The following is a 14,256-nucleotide window of genomic DNA, read 5'->3' as shown; positions in this document are numbered from 1 at the left end:
GTAGTGTGGAGGGCAGGCTGCAGTCTTGGGGTTGGAGGCTCCCTGGGGAGCCATGGGTCTCTCCTCCTGGCTCGGGGTTGCTCTTAACCCATGAGACACCTCTCGTTGCTTGTCGATACATCATTGTCCTGTTTGAGCCCTGCAGAAGAGCCAACCCCACCGTGCCCTCACTGCCATTGCCCAGCTGCTGGTGTCTGTCCCAGCAGCCCACTGAGGGCATTTAGCAGAGTGTGACCAAAACCTGCCTTATCACAGTCCACCTGGGACCAGAAACAAACTCAGGGCAAAGGGGAGTTTCCCAGCAAAGCCTTCCAACACAGGAACTCTACCAGCTACTCAGGCTCCTGCTCCTTTCCTGCCCACTCCAGTGTATTTGCTCTTGAAGACCATCCAGCTCTTGGGAAAGCCGTCAGAGGTGTTGGCTGAACCCTGGTGACCATGTTTCCCAGTGTGGCAGCCAGAGTCACTCACACCTTGCATTGTCTCGTGCTTGAAGTGCTCACAGAAACATTCGCCCTCTCTGCCTGCTGCCCAAGGACGCTGGCCTCTCTCAAACAGTCCCTGGGTTCTTTCTGGACAATCATTTACTTGCTGATAAACGTGGTATCTTGGGAGGAGGGAGAGGGCACAGGAAAAATTGTTTGTAAACTGGGCTCACATTTGGTTGACACTTTGATCCAGATAGGGTTTTTTAACTTAAAAAAAGTCTTGTTTTATTTTGTCCTGCTTCCATCATTTCTCTCCAAGGGATACTTCATGGTGAGGGCTGAAAAAAGGGCTGAGAAAACCCAGAGCTAAGTGAACTGTTTGATCTCCCACCATACCACCACTCTGTCCCACCCCGGTGGAAAGTTTGTTTGCCTTTCTGCTATGCCTGCCAAAAAAAAAAAAAAAAAAAAAAAAAGATTTGTTTTGTATTGACTCAGATGCTTTGCTTTCAGGGCACTCCTCAAGGACCTACCTTGACAAGCAGTGAGTCACCTTTGATGCTGGACAATGCCCAGACTCTCTGCATGAAGGCTTCTGAGCCTTCCCATATCTCATTCTCCAGTGCCCTCCACCCCATGTGCCCAAAGGCTACTGGCAGTGCCTGCTGCTGCTTTGCCTGCTAATTCTGGGGAGCACCTCAAGCTGAGCAAAGGGCTCCTTGGTGGATCTTCAGGCAGCTGTCTGAGCAGGAGGGGAGCTACAGAGGTGGAGGGGGCAGCTGGGAAAGTTGTCTGTGCTTCCTGGGCATTGAAGTTCTTGGATGTGGCTTTGGCCCGGGTGTAGCACGACATGGGAGGTCACTGGTGCCTCCTAGGGAGGCAACTTCTTTATTTCTGTGTCTTAATGGAAGAGAACTTGGTCTGCTTCTCTCTTCTGCTCACCCACAAGCTAGGCAAGCCAGGGCAAATCCAGCCAGGGGTAAGGATAGCTGCCCACTGCATGTGGACTAGCCCAGTCTCGTGTCCCTCCGCTGGACAAATTCTGGTATTGCCTTGTTTTAAGCTGGTTCTCCTCATTCCAGTGAATCCTTGGAGCTGCCAGGAGAAAGGAGGGAAAGGCAAGGATAAGCAGGCAGGGACTGACAGGGCAGCATCTGCAGCACTGTAGAGTGTGGAGATGGTCTTTCCAGTTCTGCCTTTCCCTGGGCACCTCCAGACCCCTGGGGTCCACAGCTTTAAGGTCACCTCTCAGAGCCAGCACAGTGCCTTGGTCCAGCATTGGCTGGGATAAGATCTGCCAGGACGGTTCACAGTGAGCCAAGGAGCCCCCATTCCCACCTCTCCAGGGGAAAGCTGTCCCAAGGCCTCCAGGCAAGAGGGAGGGATTTCAATGTAATTTAGATTTTGTCTCTACATCTTTCAAATGTTTTTAGTGCTCATTAAAGTGAGAAAGCAGGGGAGACCCAGCTGGGAGTAGCACTGTACAACCCTCACCCAAGGCAACTGAGACCTGACCACTGCCAGACCTAGTCCCAAGTCTCTTCAGCAGAAAGACAAACATACCTGTTCCCCCAACATAATTTCAGTGATTTTGGGGGGAAAGCTTCCAACTCTTACAGGTGCTGGACATGATGTGCCAAATTCCGTGATGGAGCAGGCAAGTATTGCCTCCAGCAGACACTGCTCTGGCTCACACTGGCCTGGAGTTTCCAATAGGACTTTTAAGCACCTGGATATTGGGACTGGGGTATGCTGAAACCTGCCCCACGTGTCCTACCATGCAGTTAGGCACCTTGTAGGGTGGATGCAATGGTGGTCTGACCCATCACTAGAGGTACTCTGCCTGAATTGCTGCAGGCACTTGTGCTGGCACAGCCCTGTCAGCCTTTCCAGTGTTATCCTGGCCCTACAAAGGAGTCTGGAGAATAGCTAGTCCTTTAATGGGCTCTCCTGGCATGAACAGCCCGTGGAGCATGCCAGCCCTGATGGGACTGCAGTGACAAAGTGCTGATCTGGGGGCTGATAAGGAGGGGCAACACCAGGCAGTGCAGCAAGGTGAGACTATCAGGCCAGCAGAAAAGCCATTAGCCTTTGTCCTGGGCTTTCAAACATGGGGAGAGGGGCTGGGGACAGGAGATGTGACAGACCTGCTGCCTCCTGGGGCTGTGCAAGGGCTTTGCAAGCTGCTTTTCTGGAGACACTGCCATTTCAGTGAGACCATGGATTAGAAAAGCTCTGCAGTTAGTTTTGCTGAAGAGTAGTCACAAAGCATAACTGCTGGTGGCTACAGTACTTCAGCAAGTTTAAAACCACAGGATTTTAAAATGCTCTTCTGTACCTCTGCTGCATTTCTCAAGGTGTCAAAGAGCTGCTCTAGGGCAGGGCAGAATACTGGTCCTACCACGTAGTTGGCAGGAGAACATGCAACTGTCAACACTACTTCCAGCAATTAGAGCTCAAGTATTGTTTAGGGATTTCAGCTTCTTTCTAGATGGAAGTCTTTTGTTTCCTGGTGTATACAGCTGAGACTGCCCTGCAGAAACCGTGTTTAATGGGAGACTCAAAAACATACCCTGAGCAGCATCGCTTTAGGGTGTGCTCGTCCTCCAGACAACAGTAATATCCAGTTGCTTTAGGTGTCCCCACCAAGTGACCCCAGTCACATGAAGCTCTGCTCATGCAGGGTAAGGGCCAGGCAGATGGGTTTCTCTCTCCTTCACAACGCTGTCTCTGTCCTGCTGCCTGCACGGGGTTCAAATGAGGTTGGAGAATGGTTTTGTGTGGCCGTCAGTCACTTCAAGACCATCCACAGCATTTTTCTGCCATCTGTCATTTTGAGAAGAAAGCAAACAAGAAAAAATAATAAACTCAAATTATTGCCTAATCAACACCGAAATCAGTGCTGCTTGCTCAGCCTGCGGGCCACAATTAGATGCCATCAGCAAATTTGGGCAGCTTGCCTGGGCTGCAGCCTTTTATCTCTTGAAGACTGACAGGCATCCCAGAGATCTGCAGGCAGAGGAAGGAGCTGGGATCTGTTTGAAGGATTTGCCTGGCTCTTGGGGAAAGAGCACATAGTTCGAAACAGTAGGATAAAAGGAGGGGTTTTGTTTATGTTTGTTAATTAAAGGATGCCCCATACCAGAGGATGGGACATTTTGGTCTCCAGTCCCGTCTCCAGCACCATCTCACAATAATGCCCTGGTTCATGCAGCCCCAGCACAGTTTGTCTTGCCAGGGGGATGCACTGGGTAATTTGGGCTCGCATATTAAGGAACATGTGTCACTTGAACATCCTTACAGCTATATGGCAGCCTTGGGCCACTGCATGTCTGTGCGTGCACGCAGGATCTTGGTTAAGGTCACAAATCTCCTCTTCCTCCTGTGGCTGCGCCACAGCCTGCTTTTCCAAAAGCTGAGAGCTGAAGCAAAGGGCACTCTGCCCTCACCTCAGTTACAGCTGGGGAAGGGTGCAGAGCCAGGGAGGGTGGTGAAGGGACCACTCAGTGCAGGGAGGGAGGGTGCTCAGGACAGCGGGGATCAGGGTGTGGGACTGGGCAGAGCAAGGGGCTGGACGTCCAGGCTCCACTCCCCACTGGCCTCCACATCCACTTGCCCCTGTGCAGGCAGGGCTCAGAGGTGCTCGGAGCAGCTCGGGGGAAAGGTACCTCGTCCTGTCCCTCCTCCTGGGGAGGAAGGTGGGTTAGAGGAACAAGCCTGCTGAGGCTCCAGTGCTCTGAAATGTGATCCTGCCGCAGGCACCTCCCTGGGCCCCACCTCGCCCTCTCCAACCTATATATCCGTCTGTCGGTGTCCGGGCGCGGGGGACGCGGGCTCACACGAGCTGCCGGGCCCCCGCGGATCCCTGTGGATGGAGAGGCCGAGGCACCAGGGCATGGCGAAGAACACGAACATGCGCTGGCGGCTCCCACTCGTCTGCCTCCTCTGGGAGGTGGCCATGATTGTCCTCTTCGGGGTCTTCGTGCGCTTCGGCCCCGAAGCTGATGCGCACTGGGAGGAAGAGAAGCGAGAGCTGAACCTGACCAGTGACATGGAGAATGATTTCTACTTCCGATACCCGTGTGAGTATTCTGGAAGCCTAGTCCTGGTGCTCGCTGGTCCCCACCCATCCATCCCATCCCACCCAACCCATCACATCCATCCTATGTTGTCCCAGGGCAGAGCCTGTCAGAGGCAATCTCTCCACCTATTGCTTGAAAGTTGGGCTCTTGCCTTGAGGTTGGTTTGGGGTGCACCAAGGAGCAAGAGAAAAGCCTCATGGCCCTCCAGGCACTCTTGGGTCTCTGTCAGCAGGGTACTGTGACGTCTTTTTTCCAGGAATAGGGCTGACGTGTTCCCAGCACCCTGCAAGTGTCAGCTTGCTGCCCCCTCCCTCAGCTCTGGATCAGAGCAACCCTTTCTGTGCATACAGAGGAATGGCTGTTAAGATCCTGTGACATCTTCCTCCTCTTCCTACGTCCTCCCCCTCACTAGCGAGTTACCCTTTAGCGACTGGCATTTCAATGCCAGAATCCTCCTAAGTTGCCAGGTTCCCAGGGCTCTCAGGTCACTGAATGGTAGTGCCACAGGGATTATTCAGGTGGTTAAAGCCCTTCTGGCTGGGAAGTACCTTTGGGTGGCTTTGATCTCCAGGGCTGGTCATCTCTGTGAGCCTTTCAGAACAGGCTGCTTCTGTAGGCAATTGTTTCCAAGGAAGCAACAGGCCTGAGTCATGCATCTATTTAGAACATTTCCATTAAAAACACCTGCTAAATCAAAGGAGCTATAGCAACCTGTGGCTGCTGAGGATTAGCTAGTTCAGAGAAGGATTTGGTTACAAAAACCCACTGCTCAGCCAGCCTCTGAGTTAGTGTATGGCCGGGGCTCTCCCTGGAGACCTGCCCCACACAGATTGGCATGAAGCAGCAGTGGTGCCTGGGAATTGCTCTTGTCACTGATGTGCTGGGAGGACATCAGGAGTCCAAGGAAGAGCTCATAGGAGCTAAGGACATGACATTTCTTCTGTCCTCATATCCCACTCCTGCTCCGCAGTGCCAAATAGTCCCCCTCAAATGGCTGCGTGGATTCACACAACTAAATCAGTCTATGGGCAACTGCTCAGTTTAGCTTTGAATGAAGTTTCTGTTTCAGACCCAATGAAAGGTTCACATGCCCAAAAGCACAGTTGTTTTTTCTCCCTTATCTAATCAGAAATAGTCTGTTTCTCCAAAGATGGACAAACACGACAAGGCGGCCAAGCCCTGGAATTTTGATCCCTGTCTCATTCTAGTGCTGCTCAGAAGAGAGTGTGGTGGTTGAACACCTGAGGATGATTTGTATCAGCATATCTGTGCCCGCTGCTGTCCCCAGGACTTGTGTGCAATGGCAGAGGGATAGGAGTAACAAACTGGCACGTCCTTTGAGACAGAGATGTTTGGGAGGGCAGGCAGAGGGAAGCTGTGTCAGCAGTGCCTGTTGCCAGGTCCAGTCAGTGCGACAATTCCTTCTCATTTCGAATTGCACATGGATATTCCCTAATGGGTGACTCATCTGGTCTCTAGGGAAAAAGAAATGAGATTCCTTGTCTGGGTAACATTCCCAAAGCCCAAACACTTCCGTTGGATAGTTATGGCAATTGTCCTCCCACAAAAGCAGGCTCACAAAACCTTTAGGGCATAGCAGTGCCTGGGCTGCCTCTTAGTGATGCCAATGCTATTCTTCACAAAGGAAAACAAAGACAAGGGTTAGAAAAAGGGTTTAGACTGGGTGCAGTTTGAAGAAAGGCCTGCTCTTCCTCCTGGGTTTGCACAGGGTCTAACACACAGTGGGATCCTCTGTATTTTTGGAGGGTGCACAGTCCACAGCTTTAACTCTGACCTGTGTATTTCTGCTTTTAGGATGAAAAATGAATACATAATACAAATGGCAGCAGATAATTCTAGCTTTTTATTGTGCTGCTCACAGAGGAGAATAGAGAGAGGGAGAATAAATACATCTGCAAAGGGAAAGTCTGTGAGACTGTATGGTGAAACCAGTGTAAGAAAGGCTGGTTCTTAGGACGTGGAAAAGTGCATTTGAAGTGACCTCTGCTGAACAGTTCCAGCTGCAGATCTTGTCTCCTTCCTTTTTTATGAGTGCTTTCATAGGCATGGGAGGCATTTTAAAAAACAAGCAGATTAACATGGCACTCCGTGGCTTAAGCCTGTCCAAATTTTTGTTTAGTGTAGAGTGGATTTGGGGTAGAGTGGATTTGCCATCACTGAATTTTCTTTGCCCTGAGTTAATGCCCTCTCTGGGGTGCACAGACATTGCTGGTTATAATGGTTTGTGCACTGCAAAACGTAGAGCTTGCTGTTGTAGCTCCATCAATGCTGTGTTCATCTGTTCCACAGATCCCCAGTGGGGGATCCCAGCCTTGGGTCTCCTGTTTATTCATGGGCACGGTGGCCTGCAGTGAGAGGGCTTGCATGGTTCAAATTGTAAGTATGCAAGCATTTCAGCTCACTTAATTGCAAAGCGATGCTTATCTGATAGAAAAGTGCAACATTAAGAAGTACAGCAGGTTTACTGCACCAAGAAGGTCTTTTAAGAGGCTCACACAGGTCTGGTTTCCCCCAGGGAAGGGCATCTGAGGGGCTCGAGTGAGCAGGTCTGAGCATTATTAGGAAGAACTGGGTCTCTCTGGTTTAAGCACTATAAATCTCACAAAGTGGGGTTTTGATCTCAAGGGTATTTTGCCACTGATTTCAGCAGCATTTAAAAATGCACTTGTAAACTTTCCTTGTTCTTGTGCTCTCCTTGATCTGAGCCATTGCCAGGACCCTGCATCGGACAGACCTACCAAAATGGTCATTCATGTGTTTTAACAAATCTTCACTGTCCATTCATATGATATTCTCCAAGTCTTTTACAAAAGGAGAGAAACAATCTGAATACAAATATGTTTTCTTCTGTACACTCTATTAGTCTCTGGGCTTCTCTTGCACACAGCTTTTAATAAATATTTACTTACAAGACTGAGCCTTTTTAAAAAATTGCCAATTTCTGAAAGCTGAGCCACTTTCAGAACTGGGGAACATGAGACAAACACACACTATCACTTGAATTTCCTCCCTACTGCCAGTGATGTAGTTGGTTTCTTTTCAACACCAAATGCAAGTGACACTTACAGCCCTGCTCTCCTCAGAGAACTGACAGTCCCTTCCCTCTGCTCAGCTTTCCAGGATGTCCATGTGATGATCTTTGTGGGCTTTGGCTTCCTCATGACATTCCTCAAGCGTTATGGATTCGGAGCTGTGGGTTTCAATTTCCTCCTTGCTGCCTTTGGGATCCAGTGGGCTCTCCTGATGCAAGGATGGTTCCACTCTTTCAAGAATGGGAAGATCCTCATTGGAGTGGAGAAGTAAGGAGGAAATGGGCTCTGGGATGCCACCTCTTGACTGGCCAGTGGAAGAGCTGGAATGGGAGCCAAGCAACTGCTAACATCTGTCCCTCAGTTCTGTCAAATTAGTCTCTAAACTGCTGTCTTTTCTGCACATACCTCCACTTGCCTTTCACCTTTTGGTCCTGCCATTATGGTGGTACTGCTCAAAGGGAAACATGAGATGAATGTCCCCCCCTTAGTCCCAAGCCAAGCACCGTGAATGCCAGTGCTGAGAACATGTATAATCCATATTGTCTAAATAATTTGGGGGAAAGCACATTTCCTGGCCAGTATGTAAGGATGGGAGGAAAGTCAATGGGAAAACCCCAAGGGTGTCTCCTAATCACCTGTTTGCCTTTGGGTGGGATCTTTAGAGCTGGGGCTGAGTGAGGGTGAGTTACAGAGGAGTATTTCCTTATTAAACCACAGTTTTCCTTCCCTTTTTCCAGCCTGATCAATGCTGATTTCTGCGTGGGCTCTGTGTGCATCGCCTTTGGGGCCATCCTGGGCAAAACCAGCCCCATACAACTCCTTGTCATGACTTTGTTTCAAGTCACACTCTTTTCAGTGAACGAGTACATCCTCCTCAACCTGCTCCATGTAAGGCTTTAGGTAGTACCCCCTTGGTTCTGTTCCTTCCTTTCTGCATCTTTCCAAATTGTCTCCCTTTGCTATGGCTCCACCAAGCTAGGGCTCCTTTATAAGCATTTAAAATGCAAGAATTCAAGCAGAAAAATTAGGCAGATTATGAAGGAAAGGGTCAGTGGGTGGTACTTCCCCAAGAAGGGAGATCTTCTGGGATTTTAAACACCGACCTGGCAATTCAGGAGCACTGGGTCCCTCTGTCACAGCTCCCAAAGCAGACAAGAAGTCTCAGCACAAATGACCAGTCACTCTCTTTGTGCTTCAGCTTTCTGTCTCATGTTTTCCCTGCTGGAATATGGGTATTGTAGAAGGAAATCAAGTGACAAAGAGGACGAGATGTCTGCTGACAGAGGCAAAGTTCCTGGCCTCTGAAAGAGGGCTTGGAGGGCTAGTAGCAAGCAGACTCTCACAAGAGTATACCTCAGAGCCAACCTGGCCATTGCTGCAACCTTCTTGCCACCGGGACAGGTCAGAAATTCCCCTCTGCCTCGATGCCTTCCAAGGAGGATCTAAGTGCACAGGACCAAGTGAATGGGATAGAGAGCAGGACCAGAGAAGTTTTGTCCACCTCTCCACATGACTATGTGCAGGCAGAAATGTTGAGTGGGCCAACAAGTCAGTCACGATGCAAATCAGGCCTCAGCTCCAGAATGAGCGGCCATGGCAGATGCAAACCTCTGTTTCCCCATGGCTGCAGGTAAAGGACGCAGGTGGCTCCATGACCATTCACACCTTCGGAGCTTATTTCGGCCTCACAGTGACACGCATCCTGTACAGACCCAACCTGGAGCAGAGTAAGGACAAGCAGGGCTCCGTGTACCACTCTGACCTCTTTGCTATGATAGGTGAGTCAGCCCTTGTCTCAAGGATGCTGGTACATGTGGAGCACTCAGCTGCAGAGAGCTGGTTCCTCCTGTGGGTCTGGGAAGAACTGAAACCAGGATATGGAGCTGAGGAGCTCTGTATCACATGGGTCTTTCAGAGTTACTTCATGAGTGGATGGGCTTAGATGGTGCTTGGAAAAACAAGGATGCATTTTCCATCTCTCTGGCAGCCCTTCCTGATACTGGTTGCATCACATGGGGTGCTGCTCCGGGGCAGCAGCACTATAGGATTTAATTTCCCCATGTGCAGAAAGATCTTCTTTAGAGGCTTTTTTTTTCCCAGTTCCTGTATGCTCACTTTTCCCTTTCTCTTCCTTGTCCCATCCTCCCCATCCCACCAGGTACCCTGTACCTATGGATGTACTGGCCCAGTTTTAACTCGGCCATTTCTGATCACGGGGATGCCCAGCACCGCTCGGCCATTAACACATACTGCTCACTGGCTGCTTGTGTCCTCACCACGATGGCCTTCTCCAGCATGCTGCAGAAGAAGGGCAAGCTGGACATGGTAAGCCGGGAGCAGAGAGCCCTGCAATGCCCAGGGGACTTATAATGAGGCTGATTGAGGGTCTAGGAAACGACTGGCACTTGTCCTTTGCTGAACAGATGCAAGGTTTAAGGGCATAATGGTGAAACCAGCATCCAGGCAGGAACTGAGATTATGCTGAATAAGAAAGTGGGAAATGTGTCTTGCAGTGCTTGAGGTGTGGGGTGATGCCCTGCATTGCAGTGGACCCAAGTCACAGCAGGGACTGGACTTGCTCTGCCCAGAGCCGGGTGCATTGCAGAGCCGTGTTTGGCAGCACTCTCCAGCAAGCAGGGCCTGTGCAGCAGCTCATGAGCAATCGGGGGGCTGACTTGTACGTGTTGGGTGTGTGGGTGACATGTCTTTGTGACAGCAGAGCTTGCATGACACACGGGTGAGACAATTTCCATCTCATCACAACTCCCCACCCAGATCTGTGGATGCAAAGAACGTGTGTGGTGCAGGGAGTGGGAGTCTATGTGCACCTGTGCTACAGACAGAAACTGCCTGCTCTTCTCTTGTTTTTTTCACCACCAAGCAGGAAAATGGGCCCTGGTATTTACTCTGGAAACATTTCCAGAGCTGATTCTTCCGCTTTGCCACTTGCACCATGCCCGGGCAATTACAGTCTCCCTGAGATGCCAAGGCAGGGCGGTTACTCCTGCAGGTTCACATCCAGAATGCCACGCTGGCGGGCGGCGTGGCCGTGGGCACCAGCGCGGAGATGATGCTGACTCCGTACGGCTCCCTCATTGTCGGATCCATCTCTGGCATTGTGTCCACGGTGGGGTATGTCTACTTCACGGTGAGTGCTGCTCGAGGGGTCTGCAGCCCTGGTCTGGCTGAGGAGACCAAAAATCCCTTCTGCTTCCCAGAATCCCTTATGAAATGCCCTTCTGACTCTATTTACTGCCCAAAAATGCTCAGGAAGAGTCAGACTCCCAACAGGAGAGTGTTTGGAAGAAAGTTATTATTTTGTCTTGATCTTGGCTCACATCTTTGTCTACAAGCCCTTAACACTTACATGGGACACGATATCACTCTTCCTTCTCTGCTTATCTTCTGTGGAAGGAACTAATCCTTTCCAGGGCCATGGTCATCTCCCTGATCTGTCTCTACTTCGCTCTCCCTCAGCCTTTTTTGGAGTCTAGGTTGCACATTCAGGATACATGTGGCATCCATAATCTCCACGCCATGCCAGGCCTTATTGGTGGCATTGTGGGGGCCATCACAGCAGCTGCAGCTACAGAGGATGTATATGGAAAGGAAGGGTAAGATAGCTTGAAAATCTTCTCTGAGATTACATTTTGCCTGAGGCTCCTTGGGCTGGGAACAAGGAGCATTTAAAAGTCATTGTTAATTGTTCAGAGTTTCCCCTGTATTGTTTTGGGGGGTCAGGTACGGCTGAGGGTCTGAAATACAAAGGACATGTTTATATTTCCTAATGGAAGCTTTGTCCGGGGCCAAAGAAGGAAATGAGCAGTGTTTTGGTCATTGCAACATTTTCCTTGTCCATTGCAAGGGAGGGATGGGGCTAGGGAGGAGTCCCCGAGAGAGCAGGGCAACACGGCTCCCCCGGAGCCAAGGAATGTCTCCAGCCAGGAGCAATCCTCACCGTTTCTGCCCTCGGCAGGTTCATCAAGGCATTTGACTTCACTGGCATGTACCAGACGCGGACACCCAGTGTCCAAGGAGGGTTCCAGGCGGCCGGGATTGTGGTGTCTCTGCTGATGGCATTTGTCGGGGGGGCCATTGTGGGTAAGCCAAAGGGGAGAGTTGTGCCAGCCTGCGGCTAAAACGGAGGCATCAATGCGCTCCTGCCCGTGGCTGGATGCGCCCGGGGTGGGGGACGGCACCGAGCACCGTGCCGGGGCTGCGTTTGCCCCCTTGGGTGGACCATACCCATCCTGCCTGCATCCCCCCCGGCATCACGGCCCCTTGCCCACCGCCCTGCCCGCCTCCTTCCAGGGGGCATCCTGAAGCTGCCCATCTGGGGGGACGCCGCCGCCGAGAACTGCTTCGAGGACGAGGTTTACTGGGAGGTGAGGGGGGTCCGGGGCGGGAGCGGGGCGGGGGGCACGAGATGGCGCTGTCGGCCCGCGGCCCGGCCCGGGGGGCTCAGGGGGCTCTGCCTCGCCGCAGGTGCCGGAGGACGAGGAGAGCGACGTGTACCACATGCACAACCCCGACAAACCCGCGTCGCCCTGAGCCGCCACCGCCCCGCTCCTTCCCCGCCGCAGGATCGCGGGCCCCGCTGCGGGGCCGAAGGCTCGTTTACTCCCCTTGACGACGAGGGCTCTGCCCTACTCTCCCGCTTTTGTAACGCGCCGTTGTGGATAAAAATAAAGATGTGTTCTTCTTTCCAGGCCTGCACTCCCGTGTGCCCGCGGCGGAGTGGGATGGGATGTCGCTCAGACCCCGTCTATCCCACCAGCGGCACAGGGAAGCTGCGGGAGAGCTCCTGGCTGCCGGGGGGGGGGGGTAAAGAGGAGGCGCTGGGACACTCCTGGCACCTGGGAGCCAAAGTGGAGGCATGAACGATGGCAATACAGGCTGAGGGTATTAGTTACATGATGTGTTAGTGCAGGCTGGGGAGATGCTTGGTTTAGGACCTGGCAACTTAACATAGTGGTCCTGAAGGTCCCCACAGCAGGGGCTGAGCACCTGTAGGAAGCACAGGCCAGGCCAGTGCTTTATGGGAAGGGGATGCTTGGGGTGGAGTAGCTGTGCCTGTGCTCATCTAGCCATCCACAGCATGGGTGAGGGCAACTGTGAGTATGGCTACACTCCTATCTGTCTCTACCATCACCTTCCCTTGACCTGCTCTACTGAGGCCTCCATCAGCTCCTTGGGAACCTTGTTTGCACACACAGCATAGGCTGGCAAGACCCTTCCCTCTTTTTGGCTTCACCCTTTTCTTCCCATGTCATCAGACAGCTCCTTCCACTTACTGGTGCTATATCATATAATATATGACAGCAAGAGTCCAAAGCCAGAGCACGGTCTCCCTCTTAGCTAGACCATCAGGCTTCAGCCAAAGTTGGAGGAAATAGGAATGAAAATTGGACCTAAAATCTGCATGTTTTCCTGGGTGATCTAATGTGAGGAGCAGGAAAGGAAAAGAGCTAGGAGGGGGGGAAAGGAGGTAGGAGGGCTGATAGGTCTCTTCACTGCATCTAGCTGTAATTCTCACACCTGAGGGGGGGAGTCAAAAGTAGCTATTCACATCCCCTTGGGATATGACACCCTCATTTTCCATGCTGGGTAAAGACAAAAACCCTTTACAAAATGTTTCTGGAATTTGTCAGCGGCTGCCAGCAGCAGCATGTTAATTAAATGTCGGCAAAGATGGAAGCAAGAGGCTCTGCTCTAATTGGGCACTTTGCTTGGTGGAGCTGAAAAACATTGTGACAGAGGAGGAGGTGCCGAAACACTGTGTTCCCCCGCTGTACAGGGACAGCCAGGCACGGGAGATGCTCTCTCCTGAACCCCCGTTGCCTCTGTTTGGCCTGAAACAACCTTGCCATTGAAAAGAGAAGAGTAATACAAGGCCCAAAATCCTCCATAGGATTGGTTTCGACCATAGCAGCAGTGTGGGATGCAGGGAAGTGGCTGCTTGGCTCAGGGGCAACTCAGAGGTATCATAGCTGGGCCATCAGGAGCCCCAGCCCACTTGCCAGCAAGTGGTACCTTCTTTTATGATGGCAAAGGCAGGCCTATCAGGGGTTAGAAATGGCCTCTGGAGAATGTTCCCTGCAGAGGCTGAAGCATATGTTGTGCTACATCCTTTTCCCAGGACAGAGGTGGAAAAATGAAGGGCAATTCCTGATTTCCCTGTGCTGGTATCTGCTGAAGGAAAGAGATCTCCTCCCAGCCCCTTTGCACTGAGGAAATTATGTAAACAGCCATTTTCTGCTCGGAGATTCATCCAGAGAACCCATCAGAAACCACCACAGGGATGTTTACTGACAGGCACCCTAGACAATATAATTTCAAAAAGGGAGTCCTAAAATTTTTGCCCCAAGTCTGCAAAATTTGAAAGCAGAAGCAGGCCTGTTGGGTATTACATTTCTTACTGTGTCACTGGACCAGTGTCCCTCCATCTCCCCATCTGAGTTCTGTCCATGTCCCAGATAAGCAGTCATCCAGCTGTGTGTCCCTATGGCCTCTGATCTTTCTTCCCAGCAGCTTGCAAAAGGCCCTAAGGATCAACAATGGCAAAGACTGTGTGACCCTCATTGCTTTAGTGAGGTGGCCAGCCCACATCTCTGGTGGGGCAGGTCTGTGAGCACTGGGAGATGGTCCAGCCCCATGTGCGCGTGCTGGAAGAGGAAGCCCTAACCCAGCTCC

The 14,256-nt window shown here is 51.5% G+C and overlaps 1 protein-coding gene across 1 annotated transcript; it reads left to right on the top strand.

Moving 5' to 3' along the window:
- Nucleotides 1–4,260: 4,260 nt before the first annotated feature.
- RHCG (Rh family C glycoprotein) lies at nt 4,261–12,272 on the top strand. The gene is made up of 10 exons (XM_027884983.1): nt 4,261–4,510; nt 7,644–7,830; nt 8,301–8,451; nt 9,194–9,341; nt 9,722–9,888; nt 10,574–10,711; nt 11,041–11,177; nt 11,540–11,664; nt 11,875–11,948; nt 12,049–12,272. Exons 1-10 carry the CDS (start codon nt 4,300–4,302, stop codon nt 12,112–12,114), a joined length of 1,404 nt encoding a protein of 467 aa, XP_027740784.1. The 5' UTR covers nt 4,261–4,299; the 3' UTR covers nt 12,115–12,272.
- Nucleotides 12,273–14,256: the final 1,984 nt, after the last annotated feature.

This window comes from Empidonax traillii, unplaced genomic scaffold (assembly GCF_003031625.1).
Source record: "Empidonax traillii isolate 1590-97213 ecotype Southwest subspecies unplaced genomic scaffold, ASM303162v1 scaffold158:size1480230, whole genome shotgun sequence".
In the NCBI taxonomy this organism is placed as follows: domain Eukaryota; kingdom Metazoa; phylum Chordata; class Aves; order Passeriformes; family Tyrannidae; genus Empidonax; species Empidonax traillii.
The sequence above is the reverse complement of the archived record's forward strand: the minus strand, read 5'-3'. Positions and strand labels throughout refer to the sequence as shown.

What these genes read in the sequence shown, in the direction of transcription:
- RHCG (XM_027884983.1), top strand. Translation starts at nt 4,300, where the DNA reads ATGGAGAGGCCGAGGCACCAGGGCATGGCGAAGAACACGAACATGCGC. An exon ending in TGTCGGGGGGGCCATTGTGG is followed by an intron (nt 11,665 to 11,874) that starts GTAAGCCAAAGG and finishes GCCTCCTTCCAG; the next exon opens with GGGGCATCCTGAAGCTGCCC. An exon ending in AGGACGAGGTTTACTGGGAG is followed by an intron (nt 11,949 to 12,048) that starts GTGAGGGGGGTC and finishes GCCTCGCCGCAG; the next exon opens with GTGCCGGAGGACGAGGAGAG.